At 47.0% G+C, this 22,964-nt stretch overlaps 1 protein-coding gene across 10 annotated transcripts in view; it reads right to left on the minus strand.

Moving 5' to 3' along the window:
* The window catches only part of Poc1a (POC1 centriolar protein A), a 90,713-nt gene that overhangs the window by 38,284 nt on the left and 29,465 nt on the right, over positions 1-22,964 (minus strand). For all 10 annotated transcript variants that reach the window (XM_063248964.1, XM_063248968.1, XM_063248963.1 and 7 more), the window contains 2 exons: positions 8,150-8,218; positions 4,264-4,362 (listed from right to left, as the gene is read on the minus strand). In XM_063248964.1, coding sequence (XP_063105034.1) covers positions 4,264-4,362; positions 8,150-8,218 — 168 coding nt within the window. The remainder of the gene's footprint in view (positions 1-4,263; positions 4,363-8,149; positions 8,219-22,964) is intronic.

A 22,964-nucleotide genomic window follows, 5' to 3' on the forward strand; every position in this document is an offset into this window, starting at 1 on the left:
GGCTAAGCACTAGACCCCTGAAGTCACCTTCTCCAGACAGCTCCCTGGGTCCCCACTGCTTCCCCCCACGCAGGCGCCTCAGGGAGGTGCTCATCCACCCACGAGTGCCCCTTCCACACCTCCTCCAGCCCTGCAGCACATTACGGGGCACAGCACAGAGCTGCCTGCCACCCTCAGCCTACAGCATGGTCTGGAGTCCTTCATCTGCAACTTTCCAAGCAGAGAAAGTTCCCCAGCCACAAGCCCTGAACTCCTCCTCATGCACAGTTCAGCCAAGAATAGAGGGAAATGGAACCCATTATTCTCATTCTGAATGGCTGGGAAATAGCTTTTGCTTTTCAACATGATATGTGCCTAAAAATAAGCTGAGTTTCAACCAGAGGTTGAAAATAGCTCTACTGTGAACGGAGCTCTGTTCAGAGGAGGCTCAAGGACAGCCTTCATTCTAAGATCTGAGCTCTGAAAGACCTGAAATGCTGCAGTCAGAGCAGGGATCACGGGCAGAGGGTTTTCCAGGATGGAGGAACTATGACAGGGCTGCCCTTGCCATGGCCTGCCAGTGGGTGTACAAAGCAAGGGACCCAGCCAGTATTCGCCCTTCTGGCTTTTGACTCCCAGGCTGGAACAGGCAAATGGTCAAGTATTTAACACCCACATCTGACCCCACCGACTTCACAGAATCCCCTAATCCCAAAAGCACTTCACGCTGTTTTAGCCCCTTCAGCCCAAAGTGTAGTACAGCTGGAGGGAGTACATAGGCATCGGATTCCTGAGTTCCCAGGACATGGTTATGGTGCTCATGGGTTCAAGCACCTGGTCAGCCACCAAACCTGGTATCTCTGAGCCACAGAGGCCTTTTGGCAGGAATGGCAAGAACACTCTCTAATTTTAAGCAAAGAAAACAAAGTCGTTCAAGGCAAAGGGTTGTCTTTTTTTGTTTACCACTACCTGTAGATGGGCCAGGGATTTAGCTCAGTGCTGTAAGCACTGGCCTGGTAAGCACAAGTTTGTGAGTTCGATCCCTGGTACAAAAAAAAAAAAAAAAAAGAATATCACTACCTGTAGATGATTCTAAAATCTGACAGGCCAAACAATATGCCTGTAAAATGGGCTCCTGTTAGAACCTCAGGCTGAGAAATCTGGGCTATAGCCACCAGTGGGGACGCAGATCTGTCTTGACTGAGTATGGTGTCACAAAGGGCAGCTGGAACTGGCCCTCCTGAGCTCCCCTCCACACTTCCCCACTTCCCTAGTGTTCCCCTCTCCTTCCTTTGCCCCTCCCACCCTCTCCCTGTGCTCCTCTACTGTGATGACAACTCAACCTCCTTGATTCTCCTGTTGCCAGGTCAACTTCCTTCCCTTCTCCCCTCCTCCCCTCCCCCCAGCTTCTTCTCCTTTTCATTTTTATTTATTTATTTATTTATTTTTGCCACACTGGGACCTGAACCTAAGGTCTTTACACTGAGTTACACTAAGTCTTTAAATTGCCCAGGATGGGCTGAAACTTGCAATTGTGCTTGCCTCAGCCTCTCAGCCTCTCAAAAGTGCTGGGATTACAGGGGTATGCCACCACTCCTGGCTTTCTGAGCTCACTCCTGAAGCAGGAGGCATTGCAGTGATTCTCAGCTGGGGACCTATCATAGTATCTGAAAATAGCTGTGGTCATCCCTACTGGGGGATGGGAGGTGGGATGCTATTGGTATCCAGAGGGTACAAGCCAGGGAGGTTACTAGGCGTCTATAATGCACAGGACAGACAATCCTTTCGGCAAAGGATTGTCTGGTTCAAAAAAAGAACACTGCTTAGATTGAGTAGCTATGGGCTACTAGAAGGATAGAATGTGGCTAGAGTTGGAAGGAAGGGACTCGTCAAACTCACAATTTGTAGGATATGGTAGTACTTCTGGGCTCCGCCTCAGGAGATGAGACACCTTGCTCAGTCAGGAAACCTCAGTGCCAGGGAAAGTTTGGCAAAAAAGTGAGAACACTCTCAGCTTTGTTTCTTATCTCAGGGAAAAAAAAAATCTAACCAGTCAACAGTGTTATAAAAACCAGCTCTTCAGGGGCTAGAGGTTTAGCTCAGCGGCATAAGCACCTGCCTTGTAAGCAGGCAGTCATGAGTTCAATCCCTGGTACCGATAAAAAGGAAAAAGACAAAAAAAAAAAATAAATAAATAAAAATAAACACAAAAACCAGCTCTTCCCAGTTTGGGAGGATGAAAAAGTTCTGGAGATGGATGGAGCAGGTTGCACAACAGTGTGTACACTCAAAATGCTGGTGAGCTGTATACTTAACAATGGCTAAAATGGTCAATTTTACATTATGTATATGGATATAGTCACAATGAGATAAAGCAAACACCCTAGCTGTCTTCTCTTTCCCCTTTGGGAGAAGCTTCTTGTGGAGCACCTTGAGCAAGGGCATGTCTGGAGGAGGCCAGCGTGGCCACTCAGAGCTTCACAGGGGCTCATGACAAACAAGCAAATGACTGAAGGATTCGCAAGTCACCTCAGGGGCAGCAGCTTACCAACACAGCAGGTGGAGTCCTTGGAGCCTGCCCATAGGGTCACGCAGGACCCTTTGAGGAAATGAGGTCCATCCAGGCAGGGTCAGATCCAGTTCTGACTCCAGAGCCCACATTCCATCTCCTAGTTGGCCCCAGTTAGGAATGCTCAGTGGGCAGAGCTGTGACTCTACTACAGATATGAGCAGGAAAGTAGTTTGGAAATAGCTGGTTGTACTTCCCCATGCCCTGTCCTGTCTTGCTGGCCTCCTCCACCCCACATGACTTTGTTCCAGATTCTTAGGCCTTGAAGTTCTGGGAAGCAAAGCTACCTCATTTCTGAGGCAAGACTAAAGGACCAAGGAGCAGCTCATCCAAGTTATTTTCTGAATAACTGTAAGAAAAAGACCAAGGGATTGTTCCCCAGGTGGTGGATATTAACCTTCCTCAGAAGGCAAATGGCAGTGCCATCCTAAGATAGGGAAGAGCTGCCGGGCATCCCTGCCACCTGCAGCTTCAGCTTGGTTAGCCTAAGGTGTCACATCTGCAAACAAAAGAGTAACTTTACTCACTCTGATAAGATAAAGAATGAACAACACAGCATAGGCAAAAGGCCCTGGCTGTTCCTGGCTTAGCTTCACTGCCCAATTGACAGGGAGTCATGACAGAGAGGGCAGGGAACTCAAAACTTGCAGATGGAAATGCCCTTCCAGGTGGAGGATGAACCGGCAGCAAGCAGACCATCATGCAACCCAATAAACCCAAAGCTGAGGGCTGGCCATTCATAATGGTACTGAGGGAGAACAAACCTCTCAGTCACAGTGGCCAGCCAGGAGGGCAACCTTTGGAAGAAAATGACAAAACCCAACCTGGCCTATGTATTCCTAGAGGACTGCATGCACAAAGAACGGTGTGTTTGTGTGTAGATGGGAGGCATCCATCTGGAGCAACAGAAAGCCCCACGGTAGACTCAGGAGGCCTCTTGGCTCTATTCTGGGCCTCAGCCTTGACTTGCTGAGGGCTTGGGCGAGCCACTTCCTGCTGTTGAAGCCAATTTCCTTCTGTGGGGAACATTGATGCCTCAAAAGTCCAGGGGGGAAGAGATTTAAACATCCGAGAGCCAAAAGAGTTTAAACTCCTCAGGGTTCTGCAACTTTGGATTTAACATTTATTTCAGCCAAAGATAAACAAGATCTAAATTAATGAGAGTATATCAATCCCCCCCCCCCACAATATCTGTCAAAAAACATTAGCTGTTTTAATTCTGGAACATGAACTGCCCTTTTACCAACAAAGGTACTAAAAATGGTTCATGGGTGAGGAACTTCCTCTCTGTGGTTAAAAAAGGAAGTAAAAACAACAAGACTAGGGCCTTTCCCATTTGCTCCAGCTGTGGCTGTGGGCCCTGAGTTCTCTAGGAACTCCACATTTGTGTCCTGTGGCTCAAGGCTTGGCATAGGACAGCTCCTTTGTCTCTCTGGGTCTCAATGCAGCAGCGACACATACGATGGAAACATTCCCCAAGCAAGCAGGCTGGGGGCCAGGCACTTGGAAGCTGTTTCCCAGCCCTTTCCCTCTCATTTGTTCACTCTAGACTGAAATCTAACACCACAGGTGCCACAGTATTACTTGGTAAGGGACAAGATCTTAACAAGGTCCCTTTCCCAAGATCCACCTAAGCCTCCATCCCCTATTGTTTCTGAGCACCATAATCCAGCCCTAAGTCACAAGGCTCAGGACACAACTGCCAAGTCACTTACCAGGTCCGTTGCAGAGGTGCCCAGTGTAGCTGGGGGTTTTGGCATTCTTATTACTTCTCCATAATCAACAACATCAAAATTACTCTTCCAGACCATCACCTGCCAAGACCAAGAGGCACACAGAATGAGGGGCAGAGAAACAGCATGCCAGTTTCTTTCACTAAGAAAATGGGCCCAGAGGTCACCCCCAAACTTCTGGGACATGGTGGACACCCCTCCCCCACCTCTGACTTCCTAATTCAACTGTGGGACCTGTCCAACCTCTCTGAGGAGCATGCTTTTGGCACAGGCTTCGAGAGGACCTGGATGAGCCACCAGGACACTGTCACTGTGCTGCACTTCCAGGCTTTGGCACTTGTGGGTCCCTCTGCCTGGAGTACCACATGATCAGAGTCTCAGCACCACAGCCAGCAGTTATTTGATCTACTTGTTCCTGTTCCTTGTTTATCATCTATCTCCCCATAAAATGGAAGCTCTTGAGGGAGGTGGCCTAGCCTAGCACACAGTGGGACGTGGTAAAGACATGGACTCCTGGCCAGACCAGGATGTTAAGGTCCTTGTTCCACCCCTCACAGTGAGGCCATAGGCGGGGCACTCAGACCATGCCTTAAGCCCTCCTCTAGGAAAAGAAGATGATCCCAGTTCTCACTTCCCAGAGCTGCTGGAGCCTCATACAACACGGCTTGGCACACTGGCACTCAACACTCTGGCCATCCCAAGCTCAGACATAAAAATCCCACCCTGCTCTAAGAATATCGCTCTAGAAAGGATTGTATCCTGCTGCTACTCCACAACACTGGAAGGAGTGACCTTGCTGGGGACAAGAGCACTCCCTGCTGGATGCTGTCAGCCATGAGCAGTTGGGTACTTCTAGGGCTTTCAGGGCTGGGCTTCACAGCAGGACTTGTGGAGCATGGTCCATGGAGGTCACAGTGAACCACCACATCCACACCTGCTTAGGAGGGTTGGTATCTACCATACCAGCTGTGAGCCTCATTTTACAGGAAACCCTCACCACTCCCTGAGCAATATCACTGTTTACTATGCCCAGAGACATGGGACCTGGGAAGGGGGTCTCTCATTCATCACTTCATAGACAAAACATTTGCAGACACACTTTTGTACATATGACTGTGCAGATCTAACTGGTGAATAAACTCCTAGGAACAGAGTGGCAAGCATAAATGTAAAGTACCAAATGTTATTCCAAAGAGCTCTCCAGTAGGCTTTTAAAAGGCAGCAGGGAAGCCAGGTGCAGTGGTGCACACCAGTAATCCCAGCACATAAAAAATTTTAAAGCGCTGGGTAAATCTGGTGTGGAGGCACACACCAGCAATCCCAGCACTCTGGGAGCCTGAGGAAGGAGGATTACAAGTTCAAGCACAGCTTGGGCAACTTAGTGAAACACTGTATGGGGGGGAAAAATTATTTTTCTTTTCGGTACCAGGGATCGAACTCATGACTGCATATTTGTGAGGCAGGAGCTTATGCCACTGAGCTAAATCCCCAGCTCCAGAAAAATAAATAAATTTAAGCACACACACACACACATACACACACACACACATACCCATACTCTCTCTGTGAAGATCTTGGGTTCAGTCCCCAGTACTACAAAAAACAAAAACAAAACTGGAGATGTAGCTCAGAGTAGAGCACCCTTGGATTCCATCCCCAAATCAATGACTAACCAATCAATTAATCAATTGAGACAGCCTAAGAGCTCATAGCCTGTTGCCTGAGGAAGGGTTAGAACAGGTGCAAACCCTACTTCCCACCAGGCACTTGGCTGTGAATTTATTTCCCCACAACTCTCTTTACTGTTTGTGTCTACTGTACCCGTTCCTATGTCCGTTAAGCAACAAGTCAGGCCTCATAGTCAGGGAAGGCTTGCGGCACCCCTCTGTCTTCTGCCTCCTTTGGTTGCCAGATAAGGACTGGTGCTAGGCTGGGAAGACATCTGCTATCCCTTATCTAGACGGTGGCCAAAGAGGCCCCAGCTATCCTCTGCCTCTGTGGTAGACCTTCAAACCAAATCAGTACATTCTGCTGAGGCCAGGGCTCATAAAGGGCCAATGAGATGGGACTGCCTAGGCAAAGCTGCCTGAGCCATGAAGCCTGGCACTCATGGCATGAAGGTCCCTCAGCAACCCAGCAGGTCAACAGTGGCCCAACAGCAGCCGTCCTTTCTTCCCTGCAATGCATACATACCACTGGGAGAGACCCCAGGCTGGCAGACTCCACGGTGCTCCTAGTCTCACCAGTGCTAGGTTCTTGGCTAGATCCCAGTATCAGGGTGCCCACCAACAGATAGGCCATTGGTATTTAGCACCCTGGGCAGGGGGTGCCATGGAAACAATCTGAAGCCTTAGCACAAAGGGCAATGAAGTGGGACAGGACTTCACAACATCCTCTCTGCAGCCAAGGATAACGAAAATGCTGTCCCCTCCAACAGTACACAAAAAGGGTACAGGGCTGGGAGCAAGGGGCAGCAGACCATGGGGCAAGAGGCTCCCCAGCCAGGACCATGGCTGCAAAGGCAGGTCTGGTGCTATTCCAGCCTTGCTATCTACTGGGATCCAGTTTCCTGATCTATAAAATAAGACGGAGAGGGCTTGTTCCATGGGGCCTTAGTGAGGACTAAGTGAGATGTGAAGTGCTTGTCAGTTAACTGTATTACCAGACCCCACCACAGTAAGTAGCCATTAATTGTTATCTGTTTACCAAGGTGATCCAAGCACACTTTGAATGTTTACATTACATTAAACAGAACACTCTGAGCTGGGTACAGTGGCTGCACACCTGTCATTCCATTACTTGGGAGACTGACCCAGGAGGATCACTGCAAATTCAGGGTTGGCCTAGACTGTACAGTGAGTTCAAGGCCAGAGAGACCTATACAGCCAGAGCCTGTCTCCAAACTAACTAACTAAGAGATACTGCCATTAACCCTGCTCACTTAAAAACCCTCTTTCATGACTATATTTACATACTGCAATGAAAAATATGGTGAATGAGACTGCTGAGCACCATCCAAAGAAAAGGCGGGCTTGTAGAAGCATGGAGTGTCCTCACCCACTTTATTCACCAGTCCGGGCACCATGAGGCTTCTGGCTGCTCCCCAAAATCAAAATAACCATGAAAAGTACATGTTTTTCATAAATGTCTTTGTTCTTCTTCTTCTTGTTGTGTTTTTTTGTTACCAAGGAATTGAACTCACTACCTCCCGCTTGCCAGGCAGGCACTTATGCTGCTGAACTAAATCCCCTGGCCTGAAAAGTAATATTTTTAATTGACTCAAAACACTAAGGCAGCCAGGCATGGTGGCCCACACCTGTAATCCCAGCACTTGAGAGGTTGAGGCAGGAGGGTCATTGAGAGTTTGAGATCAGTCAGAGGTAAAGTAAGCTCAAGGCCAGCCTGAACTGCATATTGAGATACTGTCTCAAAAAGACCAAACAAATAAATACACAACAATGAAAAAAAAAAAAAAAAACCACTAAGACCACCACAATAGTGCAACTAAAGACATGAGCCACAGCTTCTAGAACTGCTTCAGAAAGTGGCAAGAAAATGGGATGTGTGTTTGAGAGAGATTAATGGCAAATGTCTTTTATTGCAAAAAAGTTTTAAAGATTTTAATATTCACCATATTTTTCAGTAACACTTCCTATAATTAGAAACTCCTTCCAACTTACACTAGTAGTGAGGGCTTTGAGACACCGGCACAAGGGTAGGCCTGCAAGGGACTAGCTCGGTGGCACCAAAGGACTTGGATCTGAGCACCCCAACCACAAGCTCCAGTAAAGTCATCAGGGCCCATCCCAGCCTCCTGCTGAGTGCTGAGCAGGATCGTTATGGATGCCTGAGGTCACTGTTTACTCACCTGTTCATCAGAGCCTCCAGAAGCAAAATACTCCCCAGTTCTTGAAAAGGCAACTGCGATGGCAGGTCCCTAACAGAACAAACAAACAAACAGAAACACCACAGGTCATCTAGAGGCTAAACACATAGGAAGACTAGCTATTCCTGAATGATGACAGCCAGGGGACAAAGGACAGAGCACTCAGTCTCCAGTCCTCCCCAGCTTTGGGCCCAAAGAGCTTGCTTATGGCTGAGTGCTAGTGCCACTGTGGAGAACTCCAGACTGTGGGAGCACAGATAGCAGAGTCAAGTGAACGTGGCAGCTCACACTGACAGTCCCGGCTTTATCACTGTCCTCAATTCCACAAGAAGCTAGAGGGCAGAGAGATGCACTGATGTGCACAGAATTCATCCCTCTAATCCAGACCACGTTCCTTCCCCAAAGTTCTGCTGCTGACCAGAGAAGTGGGAGCCCCAAGGATGACCTAATGGCTATGATGACTGTAACAGTCATGGACCCAGGTGGCAGGAAGGAGGCTGGGATGGACATTACTGCGGGTGCCTGGGTAGCGGGCCAATGTGATACATCCCTGCGACATACATGCCACTTGCCTTATGTGTAGCTTTTGGGTGTAAGTACCACCAGCCACTGAGGGCCAGTGAGCATGTCTCAACTGTGAGAAAGGCATGATCTCCTGACGAGAAACATATTTCTTCCCTATATGTCTGAAATCCATTCCAGAAAGAGTCATTAAAAGTCCTTCTGGCCACATGACCACAGCCACAACTATCTCTTCCTCCAGCTGGATCTGTATTATGGCCAGTGTCTGGCATTCTCAAAGCAAAACTAGATAAAAGAGGTTCTTAGATGAAGATAGCATAGCTACTGTCACAAAAGCCATCTCAGTTCCTTCAGGGCAGGGTAAGAAACAGCAAGTCTCCTGAGCTTCTAGCAGCAAAGCCTTAGCTGGATACAAGAGGAATGCTGGGAAGCACCTTCTGCTCAATGCCAAAAAGGACCACTTAGGGCTTGTGCCATAAAGGGACTCCAAAGCCATGGACCAAGGCAATTTCTGCTCCCTCAGGAGAGACAGGCTTAGAGGTGCTACCTGGATCAGGCACATGGGGCAGGAAGGCACATGCCTGCCAATGCTTCCAGAATTCACCTTCAGCTCCTCCTCTCAGAGTTACTCATAATGGTGTAACAAGAAAGTATCCAACAGCAGTGAACAGTGGCTCAGACAACGTCACTTGCATTAATCCACTTAATCCTCTGAGGACAGTTTGTGCATTTACTCTTCCAAGTGGAAGGAATGAGGCCAGGGGAGACACAAAGACAAAGCTTCCAGTTTGTGCCTGCTTGTCAGCTGCCTTCTCCAGCCAAGTGGAGCGTTGAGCATGGGCATGCCTCACCTCCAGCAACCCCAGGAATCTGGATAACATAGATCGACCTTTACTAAGGCGGCGGGGGGGGGGGGGGGGACGCGATGCCCAGGAACAGACCGTGTGAAATACCAGGTGAAAGATATCACAGATGATGGGATGCCATTTGCTTAATACCAGCTCCATGTGCAGAGCCTGAGTGTAGAGTGGAACAGGACTGGGTCACTCAGTTACCCCTCCAGGCAGGTAGTTAGCAAGCAGTTAACAGGCCTGACTTAGGAAGGTGGCGCAATTTCAGGTAACCTTTACTTGATTCTTGGAAATAGTTGCCATTTTCACACTTTGAATATTTAAATAAGTATATAGCATTATCGTAATATACAAAGAAAACAATACAATGATTTTGAAGGAAAAAAGGAAACAAAAGAGAAGAAAGTCTCCAAAAAGGTAGACCCTTTCCCTCCCCAGAGCTTGGCAGGTTTCCAGGAAGGCACAGCAACTAAGGGACCAAATAAATACTTCGCAAATCATTCTGCTTTCCTGTGGTCACTCAACCACCAAATGCCAAACTGTGAACAAGATGTCAGAGGCAGAGCAGTGACAACAGCAGGAGCCTCACAGGAAAACATACGCAGCAGCTGGGTAGCCCAGCAGGAAGTCAGGGACCAGGCAGCAGGTATTAGGAGCCCTCTAGGTCAGGTGTGCTGGTGCTTTCCCCAGGACCAAGTCTCAGGACTGTCAGGAATGAAGCAGGTGATCAGCATGTCGTGTGAGGCCTGCAGTCCTCCCACGCAGGGCCCTCAAAGCTTCTCCACCAAGCACCTCTGCATTCCTGGAAAGAACACCTTCCAAGGAAGATCCTGCTCATCAGCCCAGGACTCCTACGAGCTGCCTGGGGCATCAAAGGACAGTGGGCACAACAGTGGTCCCATGAAATGAGGCCCTGTAATGAGGCCCTCTTGGTTTATGTAAGCATGTGTCTATGTTTACGGTGTTTTCCCAGAGACACATCTCTCAGACCATAGGCCTGTCGGTAAGCACCACATGCCTGTAGAGACTAAACTCTCCAGTGCTGGTATGCTCTGGGGTTTGGCCTGCGAGGGGCCACACAACCTCACCCAGGTTGTCCTAACCAGGGCCTCCCTTTCTCCCCTCACCAACACCTCAGCCCACCGGCCTCCTCAGTACTCCTCTGAAGCTGAGTCAGAAAGCTCTTTTCTTTCTCTGAGCTGCTTTTCCATAGCTCTTTATACTAAGTTCTATCTTCATTTTTTTTTTCTTATTTATTTGGTGCCAGGGATCAAACTTATAACCTCATGCTTGCCAGGCAGGTGCTTGTACTGCTGAGCCATATGCCCAGCCCCTCTATCTTCATTTTAAATATATCCAGTAAAGGCCATCAATGTGCCTCTGATGACTACCTCAGACAGGCCCCAGAGGTTTCTAGCACTTAGTATTTCATTCCCTTCCAAATGCTTGGTTTCCACCAGAAGTTCCCCTTGGAAGTATGCTGTAAAATTTCCAAGGTAGAAGGGCTTAGGAGTCTCTTCTTATTAGTGCCAGTGATCAGATTCAACAGGTGTTCTTCAAGGTTGTTTTATCTTCAGAGTAGCCTGTTCCTTTCATTCATCACCTTTTTGTTGTTTAGCTTTTTTGAGACAGGGTCTTGCTAAGTAGTTTAGGCTGGCCTTGAACTTGCTATGTATACCAGGGTGGTCTTAAACCCATGGCAGTGCCCCTGCCTCAGCCTCCCAAGGGCTGGGATTACAGGTGTGCACCACCATGCCTGGCTCCATCACTCTTGATGTACCAGGCCCCAGGTCCAGGTAGGGATGCTGAGTTCTCTCCCCACAGCCCGGGCCTATTTCTGGGTTCCTCCACAGGGACTCCCAAGTGTGCCTGGGCAGTGGCTGCTGGCTGGGGTTCAGCAGTGCAGTTCCTGCTGCCTCAGTCACCAGAAGGGCCCACCTTTTGGGAGCCCTGTCCCCATCTGACTCCTGGAAAGGAGGGGTGCTGTATAGGCTCAATCAAGGCCATGCCCTCTCCTGAAGGATCACTCAGTCTTTCATGAGCTTATGCTTATCTACAAGTACTGGATGTATGTAGCTCCCACCCTACTCTCCTGCTGAGACTGACGTGCTGAGCCCGGGAGCTTGGCTGGCTCCACACCCAGTCATTTCATCACATACTACTTCTCCCTTGCCAGATGCAAAGGACCCATGCTGTCTAGTTTTTTCAAACAGCAAAGCAACAATGGAACAAATACAAAAAAAATCATCAAAAGGCAAAGACAAAGGCGCCCATGATGATGAGACTGTATTGTGACCCACCTCTTCCCTCAGCAGCCCATCCATTCTTCTCTGCTTTCTGCCGAGGCCCCTGCATGCCTGAGCTCTGACTGCTGGATCTCAGCAGCCACAGTGGCAAAAGTCCAGCCAACTACTCTGACCTCTCACCCTGTATAAGCTGTGAAATGTTTGACTCTCACATTCCTGGCATGCAAGCAAACAAACAAGATTGTCACACTATATGCCCCTGTGTCAGAAGAAAAACAGCGTGGCCATCCAACAGAGACACAGAGACCAAGGGGGTCTAAGAGGTCTCTAAGCCCAATGCTCAAGCAGAGGACCTGCATCCCGGTGCACTGAGTTGCTTCTTCCACAAACCCCATTGGAGCTCTAGCATGCATTTGCTAGTATCTGCTTGTGGTCTACATTCTTGGGGCTGATCCCCAGAGGCATCACAGCCTCGTGGACAGAAGTGACCTCTGTGTAAGAGGAGCTTCCTCGGAGAAAATGAGGCTCTCTTCCAAGTGTGGCTAAGGACATCTCCTAGTTCTCAACTTTGGGTTGCTGGCAGGGGACAGAGGGCCAAACCAACTTTTACTTAGAGTGAAAAAAATGAGCATTCTCTTTCCTCATGTCCTCTCATCCCTTCCAAGAGAAGCCAGCTATCCAAGAGTTGTATGAACCTCCTGTGTATCAAAATGATCCTCTAAAATTAAGTGACTAGGCAAGAGCTGCAGACTCTTCACACAGGGAGAGGCACATTCTGAGAGTGTCTCCTGCCTGGTGCAGCCTGAGGGGCAGCCCACGTGCCCAGAGTGCCGTGGCACTGCTGCCTCCCCTCCGCAACCGTGAGCCCCCTTTGTCATCACTTTCTCACCTCTGGCCTAGGGCCTGGCATGGCACAAGCACCCAGGAGACATCTGTGAGTCCCCTGCTCCAAGCCTGAGTGCCCAGCACTAAGCAGTCAGCAGCCCCTGTGTGCGTCTGGGCCGTGCTGTGGGCCAGCTGGGTGCACGGAACTGCATGCAGCTCAGTCACTGCAGCAGCACGCTTGCCAACTGCGCAGCCACCAGCACCAGATTTAACTCCCTGCCCACGGCCTGCCCACTATCCTCTCCCAAATAGCTCTAGGGAATTTAAACCAAATGAGCATGGCTCAAGATTATGTTTCAGAAAAAATGGAAAAATAAATCTGTATTCCTAGCACCTTGTCCCATTCCTGCCACACAAAGAGCTGTAAGTGCCTTGCTTGGGGCATGAGCTTTCAAATGATAGCTTCCATTGGCAGAAAAGCCTTCCCTCTCCTGCAGAGTTTCCACCTGCAAAATGAGAGGGTGTGCAAGATGATGGGGCTCCTTTGCAGCTGACTCCCCCACCTCTGCTTCACATCTGGTCAGAAGCAGTCCCCTTTCGTCTTGCTTAACTGTCCCCATCATAGTTTCCTGATGCTCATCTGTGCTTGTGTCCTCTAGGAGTCAAGCTCTGAAGGAGAAGGCTTCATGAAGGGGACTGAAGAACTTTGCAAATGTACCTATGGACCACAGCAGCAGGTCAAGGGGCCCACTAAGGTGAGGCAAGTGCATCTGGGTCAAAGGGGATGCTTTCAGGAGCTATGTGATAAGGAGACAGCAAAATGTTTCAGGGGGAGATGACAACTCTTAGGCAAAATACAAAGCCAGAGAAATCCTAAGAAACACTGTAGGTACAGAGAAGGAGGGGAAACAGGCAGGTACCGTCCCAGCAGGAAAGGGTGACAGCCAAGCACTGTGCCCCAACAGAGTGGCTGTCTTCAGACTCATTTTCCTAACCAGCACTGACTTCCACTCACTCCATGGTGCGAAGACCATGTCCATTACAGAACACTTATTAAAATCACTCACCTAAAACAGTGTGGTATCATTTTCTCAGAACTGTAGTAGAGCGGAACTAGCATCTGTGAGGACCTACTGTGTGGCATAGTGGGCAATCTAGACAACCTCTCTGACAATATGGCAGACAACAAGATGTTAAAGCCACAGACGAGGAAAGATCAACACAAGGTCTTATCCAAGGTCTTGCTCTTACTGTCCTGTCACATAGTAAGTAGCAAGACTGAAATACTCGGTTCCTGATGCCTGAATCCTTCTTCCACTATCTGTAGCCTCCTAAAGCTCACGTTGCTCAGCCTCAATAAGAAAGTTTTTCAAAACTAGAAATAGGCAGGTACAAGCCATTCCTGGAAATGCTGGAGTTTTTCTTAGAAAAAAAAAAAAATATCAGCACTTTCAGCTAAGGCAGTGGGAATCCTCCCCACTAAACACATCCGTGGGCCTTAGTCAAAGAAAATGCTAGCAAAAGTGACTGGAGCCGACTCTGATGTCGTAGGGCAACAGCTGAATAAGTGGTACACTGCACCACACCCCGGCAGGCAGCACCTCCCTGACCCATCCACTCTACTCAGGTGGCTGTCTGAAGCTGTCCTGTTGCCACTGCCCAGCAAAAGGTCTGTGTCTGCTCAAGGTTACTTTGAAAACCTGCAGCCAACTGCTGCCTCCAATCCCTGCTGAGTACCCTTGAAGCAGGAGCAGCAGGGCCACCAAGGGGGCCACCACCCATATGGTTTAGAGTCAAAAAAGGAAGAGGAGCCCGCAGGCCCAGAGTCAGCCTGTTTGAACAAAAGGCTCTTCAAATGGGCTGGAGAGAAGTGGTCACTGATGTAGCAGAGAACCCTCGAACTGCCCACATGGCCAGACAGCCCTCCATACCAGCACACAGTCCAGCCCAAGAGATGCAAAGGCTATGCTGAGTGTTATAGTTGGTACACTGCATCAACTTGAGAAGTCTAGAAGCTTCATTAAGTAACTGAGAAACTCTCCATCCTGGGTGTAATGGACATGTCCTTACCTCTCTAGGATATTGTCCATTGTGTCAATTTGAGAAGGTCAGAAGTTTAAGTGATTCAGCAGAGGTTCCTTATTTTGTAAACATTCTCAGCCTGTACAAGAGGGCATCCAGATGGTGTGAGTGCTATACCCACTTACAATATAAGGGAGGAAAAGAGGCTTGCTCTCTCCTTTGCCCTGTTGTTCTTGTCCCTTTTCTTATCTGCCACAGCCACTATGAAGGTTGCCCTTCTGCCATACCATCCTGCCTTGGAGCCAGATGAGTATGCACTGAAACCTCCACAAACTGTAAGCTAAATTAACTTTTTCTTCTAATGAAAGAAAGTAACCAACACACTGGGTGGTTCTGATCTCAGCCTAGCACTTGGCAAATTCCTTGGTCCTGGTGCCCTCTATGCCTTACAAGACTACAGAAAGGTACATCAGGGAAACTAACCTCACTACTACCCAGCAGCATTACTGCCCTGACCCTTCTCTCCTAAAGGGGGACCTTTCCTCAGTGTCTGCAGAGGGGCTTGCTCAGCACTACCCTCAGAGCAGGACACAGATGCACTTCCCTAGCACCCAAAGAGCCCTTTTCCTCTGATCCAGGTCTGCCTCAGCCCTGCAGCAGCTCTCTAAGGCTTACCACTCTGCTGGCTTCACTCTAAACCTGTGCTACTCCCCTGGTCAAAAGTCTTCTCTCTCTCTCTCTGTCTCTCTGTCTCTCTCTGTCTCTTTCTCTCTGGGTTACACCTGGGGACTACTAGTAGCAGATCCTCCAATTTTACACCACAGTTTCATGAAGTTTCTCTCCTGCTGGCTCAGATGAAGGTCATGTAGCAACAAGGATGGGACACCAGTGGCCATGAAGCCAGCTGGCATCCTACCCAGAAAAGTGATCCAAAAACAAGATTGAAATCACAACTCAAAAGCCACATCCGTGAAACAAGCAAATATGGTAGCATTGGCACAAATGTAGGTCTTTATTCCAGCTCTGCCACTCACAGATGCATGAGATCTGTGAGTGTCCAAGAGGCTCAGCTTTGCCACCTGTACTTGAGAGTGCTTTCAAACCTGCCAAGCTCCTCATGTGCCCAGAAGAGAATCCCTGGGCAGCCAGGATACACTCGGGTGTCTTAGGGCTAAGCCACATAAAGTGGGAAGTGGCTGGTAGCAGCTGTGTTCAATCAGGTACTTGGCTACCAACCCCTAAATTACCACCTCCCAGATTAAAATATGAAAGCTCAAGTCACTGAAGAGCCCACCTGCACATCTTCTGGGAAGGATGAGGTGGCGAGGCTCTGAGAGTATACAATTGCAGCCTCTGGACACCCTGGGCACAACCCTTGAAACTACACAACAGCAGCACCTACAATGTGACCCTTAGCAGGACGGTGATACACAGAACTTCATTCTTGGCCTGAGCCAACCCTGCTTGACAGCGTCTCATAAACTCATGAATCATGAGCAAACTGTTGAAAAACCAGCTTCAAGGAATTTTGTCCCTTGGGATGGAGCAGAGCAAATCCAACTCTTGGCCATGTGACTTCACAAGCACTAGAAATTCAGTCCACCCAGTGGGTTCTGTATTTTCACCATCTGCCCAAATGAAAGTCATTCAATTGCATCTTTCCTTGGGAAGCCAACAGCAGCCAGCTTTGAACTACCTCAAACTCAGTGACAGAGCCAAGAGATTGCCCAGGGTAAGTATGTACTTTTAGGCAATCCTGCCTCACAATGCGCACACTCATACCCTATGCCAGGTAGGCTCTTCAATCCTGATGCTGTTTGCACATAAGTGAGCACTCCAGAAGAAGGTCCTTTTCAGCCAGCCATTCCACACTGCAGAGGGACAAAGAAACTAGGCCAGATCTGCCCCACCGGAGGGACTTTCAACAAGGCTCAGCTGTGGAAGCCAGCTTACCAAACTGCCACCACCAGCTGCAAGTGCATGGCAGTCTGCTCAAAGAGAAGGCACATAAACAGAGAATTAGCATTCTGTAGAAGGAGACAGGGATTAAAACTGAGCAAGAATGGGGCAAAGTCAAGGAAACCCTGGGCAGCCCCTGCCTTCTAAGTCAGCCTGAAGAAACCTGAATAAGCCAGGCCAGAGGCTCCCAACTCCTGGCACTGGTATACTCTGCAGAAGAGCTGGGCACCATGGCTATTCCAGGAGCAGGAGCCCCTAAAACCTATGGCAAGTCAATCCTAAGTTTCTGCACTGGACGGGAAGTTTGAGGGCCTCATACCTTGACTCCTATTTTCACCTGAGCTACACCATAGGAGACAAGAGGCAGGGCCTACCTGCTTCTACTCAGTACTCCAGGTACAGCACCTTCTAAAACTCAGTCTGATCTCCTGTTTTCCTAACCCACCTCACTCTGCTTTCCGCTCTATTGGCTCCTCTGGGAAGTCCTCCAACTCCAGAGCATGAACTCAAGAAGATGGGACCATGACATCCATTTTGTCACACTTCTGCCCAGCCTAGTGAGCAAGGAAAAAGATAATGCCAGGACTAGGAGAAGGCCACATGAACACAGTCACCTTTCTTCTTTCTTTTCCCTGACTTTGGCACTTAAGCTTGGTGCCATGAGGAAAAAATAACCCAGCACTTCTAAGTAGCTGTTTCCTTGACTCCATGCCCCTAAACAGTTCTGTCAACAAACCTGTTCCCAGCCCTTAAATAGTCCTATCCTTCACCTGAGCCCATGCCCCTAAACAATCCTGTCGCTCAGCCTGGTACCCAGGTTTAACAAAAACAGGTCTGTCTACAAGCAGGCTCTTGGTCCCCATTCCACTTTCAAGGAGAACAATGTCAACTGGTTTGCCTTCATGTGCTGAGTGCTGTGCTGGAACACTGGGAAGGACATTTTAGATACCACACTGACGCATCCTCAGGCTAAGAGGGGACATGCTGTCCAAAGGACCCTCATTAAAGGAGGAAAAAGTTCTGGTATCACCTGATAAGCACCTGCTTACACAGTGTTGCTGAGAAGTGCTTTTTGTTACAGGCTAGGGAAGCTGGTAAGGTGGCAACATTTGGATGGTTTTCATGGGCTCTTTTGTTATAAGGTCCAAAACTCATGATACATAAATCTAAATAATCACCTTGGCCTAGGACTAACAGAGGTGGCTCTCCAGGACTGACCAGATACCCATCACAGCTGGATGTCCCTCCCCAGAAGAGACCTTTGGTTCTGAACACTGGGCTTGTCTCTCACAAGGAAGACAAAGGCTGAAGTCAACAAGCAGCCTCCAGGTCCCAAAGAAGCCAAAGAAAAGACCCATGTCCTCACCCCCAAGCCATGGCCAAATGGGCTCCATGTACCTAACTCAAAAGGGATCCCAAACAGCAGCTCTGGGTTAGACATCCCACACCTGACTGCTAATCCAGGACACATAAGCATCACTCCCAGGGCCTCCTTTTGCCCTTCAGGACCCGCCCTCCTCTCTATTCTGTCTGGCTGTGGTACACAGGTGAAGAAAAGGACAACTTAACATCTCTGGACTCCTTATCTCACTTGGATATGGTGACTATGTCTTGACAGGGAATGACTGATCTGATTGCGGGAGACAGCCAGGCCACAGCTTCCTGGTGGCGGTACATGAGAGGCCTGAAACCAGGCCAGCTACTGGTGAGAGAAACATGCAGCACACCTCCCAGAGCTGGCCTACATGGGTCACATACTAGTCACCACCCATTCAGGAAGCCCAGAGTACTCGGTGTTTTGAGGCCTCCTCAGAAGGCCACTGCTCCTGTTCAATTTGTTATTCTCAAACAAGTACATAGATTTCTGTCTTTTGTTCTAGCCTCTGCAAAGCACGCCACAATCCATGTTTCTAAAATCATGGATATCAGCCTGGCTCAGAATCTTCAGGAACTTTGATGGTGACTTGGGGCATGAATTCTAGAGCTCCACTCAACCATTAGACCAAAAGATGCCTGAGGCCATTAAGGGACAGATTCCATTCAGCCTCCTGAGGAGAAGTTTGTCAACAATGCCCAGATAGTGCTCTTCCCACACCCCACATACTTTGACCCCCCCACTCCCTTCTGGGTTGGGCCTGCTGAGGCTGATCAATCCAGGCCACAGGAAAGGCTTACATCCATTTCACAGCAAGCTTAACTCTGTGTCTCACTCTACAACCCAGCTCTGAGAGGACAATGGACTCCAAGAGAAGGCCTCCTGAGCACCACCAGCAAAGGAAGTCCAGAACCCAACAGATTCATTAATGATTCTACCAAAACTTCATCAAGGACCTAATCCCAATACTCCTCAAATTCTTCAGTGAAACAGAGAAAGAATACATTTCTAAGAGCTAGAATTACACTGATATCAAAACTGGACAAGGACTTAAAAGAAACAGAAACTACAGGTCAATCATCTTAATGAACACAGATGCAAAACTCCTCACCAAGATGCTGACAAACATGTGTCACCAGTGTAATTACTATAGTTCTGGAAATATTGCAGCAATTAGATAAAAGAAATAAAAGGAATAACAATAGGGAAGGAAAAAGTTAAATTACCAATATTTGTAGATAACATGATACCTACATAGAAGACCCCAAAAACTACCAAAAGACTCCTAGCTTCAATAATCAAACTCAGTAGCCTAGCTGGATACAAAGTCAGCACTCAAAAATCAATAATCCTCCTGTACATAAATAACAAACTCAGAGAAAAATTAGGGAAATGACACCTTTCACAACTGCATCCAAAAAAATGAAATACGTAGGAATCAATCTAATAAAGGATGCAAAAGACCTCTACATTGAAAACTATAGTACTCTGAAAAAGAAGATTGAAGAGGATATCAGAATATGCAAAGATATCCCTTGCTCTTGGGTAGGAAAGACCCAATATAGTGAAAACGGCCATACTTCCAAAAGTGTTATACAGATTTAATGTAATTCCAATCAAACTTTTAATAGCAAATCTCACAGAATTAGAAAAAAAAATCCTAAAATTCATTTGCAATCAGAAGAGACCTAGAATAGCAAAGGCAATCCTGGGCAACAAAGGCATATAATCGTGGGCCAAGAACCAGGAGATCTGTCTCTGCCTGCCAGGCACCATAACCAGAGGCCCTTTCTTCCATGAGCCCAGTGCCGGTTGGGGAAGACAGATAGATCCACTTTTGCCTGCTGTGCGCCACCACCAAAAGGCCATGTCCTGCAGGCAGCCAGCGTGGGCAGAGAGAATCAGCAGATCCACTTTCACCCTCAGGGAGCTGCCACCAGAAGGCTTCTTCCTGCAGGCAGCCAGCAGAAGCAGGGACACACAGCCAGGTAAACCCTGTGCATCCGTAGGACACCATTGGAGGCCCTTGGTTCCCTCAGACAGCCATCACTAACAGATTCAGACAAACACACTCTTATGTGTCTGCCACCATCATAGGAGTCCCAGTGTAGATACACAGGCTGAGAAGCAACCCCACCTCCATGCACCTCTGATCCTCAGTGAAGCCACAGCTGCATAGGTCTGGAGAAACCCACTCCACACCCTGCTACCTCCCTGTAAATCTGGAATTAGAGGAACCCAGTGCCTGTCCCATCCCCCTACACTGCCTAGGGGCAGCCAACATGGGAAGTGCTTAGAGCCCCACAACCAGCTTGTTGGGAGGAACCCAGGAGAATGTCAAGACCAAGGAGCAAAAGGCAAACTCAAGACCTCTAGCCCACACACAAGTCTAGGAGATACAGTCATGGAAGGAAACGTAAGTCACACACCTGAAATCTCTGAGAAGATGGCAACTGAAGAAGGAAACAACTTCATAAGATTGTAAAAGCAGTCAAATCAGAAATAATGTCTCAGGTAAAAGAAGAAATCACAAACATACTGAAAGAATTATTCAGCCAGTCTAAAGAAGACACAGACAAAAAAGAGGGGCATAGGAAAATGATGGAACCCTTGAATGAATGTAGAAAGGAATTATAATGCATGAAACAGATTCAAAGAGAGATCCACAAAATTAAAAATTCAATCAGAAGCTGGCAAAACTTCTTGAAAGACACTGAAGATAGACTTTCAAACCTTGAAATGTTTGGATTAATGTTAGGATTGTAGCTAGTGATCTTGAAAGGACAGATCTCTTAAAAATAACACGGAATCGGGAAATAACTCAATGGCTGCAAGATGATGAAAAGAAGCACAATTTAAGAGTGATAGGTGTAGGCAAAGAAGCAAGGGTCAACACAAATGAAATGAAAAGGATATTCACAGAAGTAGTAGAAGAAAACTTCCCAAACATGGGAGATGGATCTGGCATGCAGGTAAGTGAGGCATACAAGACTCCAACTAGCCATAACCAAAGGAAATCTACACCCAGACATATAATAATCAAGATCCCAGAAATTCAGCACAAGAATAGACTATTAAAAGCTATTAGAGAAGAGACAGATCACCTATAAAGTAAAACCAATCAGAATTACAGCAGACTTATCAACACAAACCATCAAGTCAAGAAGAGTTTGGAGTGAAGTGTTTCAAATCCTGAAAGAAAACAACTTCCAACCCAGATTGATCTACCCTGCAAAACTATTTTTCAAAATTGATGGAAAAATAAAATACTTCCATGATAAAGAACAAAATGACCACCAAACCAACCCTACAGAGAGTGCTAATGGATATTCTAGAGAGAGATAAAGATGACCATGGTTCCAGGAATAACAGCAGAGAAGGATCACCAAACAAGACAGGCAACTGAATGAAGGGGAAAAGTGGAGGGCCAACAACAGGAGGATAGCAGGGTACAGACAAACCAATGTATGCCGCTTGGAACCATTAATGTAGATGGCCTCAGGTCAGCAATAAAAAGAAACACAGGGAGAGTGGATCAAGAAACAAGATCCATGGATATACTGTAAACAAGAAACACATTTAACTGAAAATCAAAGCAGAGAAAACAATTGTTTCATGTGGCAGGAGACCAAAAAAAAACAAGAGTAACTTGCCCATCAACCACAGAAGGATACGAAAGATATGATATTTTCATGCAGTGGAAAGCTACCCAGCTATAAAGTAGAATAATCTCAAGGCTCCTGCAGGTAAACGGACACAACTGGAGTTCATGTTCATAGCTGAAACATAGTTCGAACTCATATACGTGAGAACCCTAGCATAAGAAACAGAAGGAGTTAATGGTATCCAAGAGCAAAGAGGAGAAAATACCTGAGAGGGAAAGGTGGAAACTACTGTCAATTCCTTAGTGTCTTATCTTGAACTCTCATAGTATTTACACAATTTTGTTAGGTTTGGCTTTGTTCTGTCTTATTTTGTTAGGTTTTATGCTGTCAGATGGTAGAGGCAACTATTTTGAATATAATGGGATATATTATGGTAATATGGTTTCCTATTACATTGCTTTGAGGTCTTATAATGCTTTCATTCATTTGTTTGATTGGTTTTATTCTGTTTTATTTGATTTTATTATGTGTGATGGTATGAACTGATAGTTTGAAGAAAACAAGACATTATGGCAGCCATTGCTGATATACTATCATCTTATGTTAAAGTCTTACCTTGCTTTTGTTCTTCTGTTTTGATTGGTTCTATCCTGTTCTGTTTCATTTGATTTTATTATGTGTGATGGTATAGACAAATTTCTTGAGAAAAATGAGATATTGTAATAGGCAGTCTTCATTTCCTGTTATTTGGATTTGAAGTCCTGTAATACTTTCATTCTTTTGAATGGTTTTATACTCTATTGTTATACTTGATATCATTGTGTGTGAAGGTATGCTCAACTATTTCAAAGAAAAAAACATTATGGTAGCTACTGTTGATATCTGGTTTTCTAGTTGTGAAGTGCTATGTTGCTTGCAGTGTTCTGTTCTGATTTACTTTGTTCTGTTCTCTTTTGTTTTATTCTCTTTAAAATAAAAAAAATAAAAAAAAAGAAATTATACTATAATGGTACTGTAATAAAAACATTATGATAGTGGTAAAAAGAAAAAAACAAACAAAAACAAAAAACCAGACCTAAGTATCAATAGGACAGATTAGAAGATAAAGAAACAACTCCGGACATACTTACCCACCTTATCTTTGACAAAGGTGCCAAACACATTCACTGGAAGAGAGACAGCCTCTTTAGTAAATGGTGCTGGAAAAACTGGCTCTACACATGCTGAAGATTAAAACTGGACCTATATCTTTCACCGTGCAGTAAACTAAAGTAAAAATGGATTAAAGATCTAAAGACAGAACAGGTAAAACTCTTGAAGGCACTAGTGTAGGCAAAATTTTATGAATAAAACTCTGATCCCACAAGAACTATCACAAAAATCAACAACGGA

This window comes from Cavia porcellus, unplaced genomic scaffold, assembly GCF_034190915.1.
Source record: "Cavia porcellus strain 051 isolate PalLab524CR breed Dunkin Hartley unplaced genomic scaffold, mCavPor4.1 scaffold_5, whole genome shotgun sequence".
Lineage (NCBI taxonomy): Eukaryota > Metazoa > Chordata > Mammalia > Rodentia > Caviidae > Cavia > Cavia porcellus.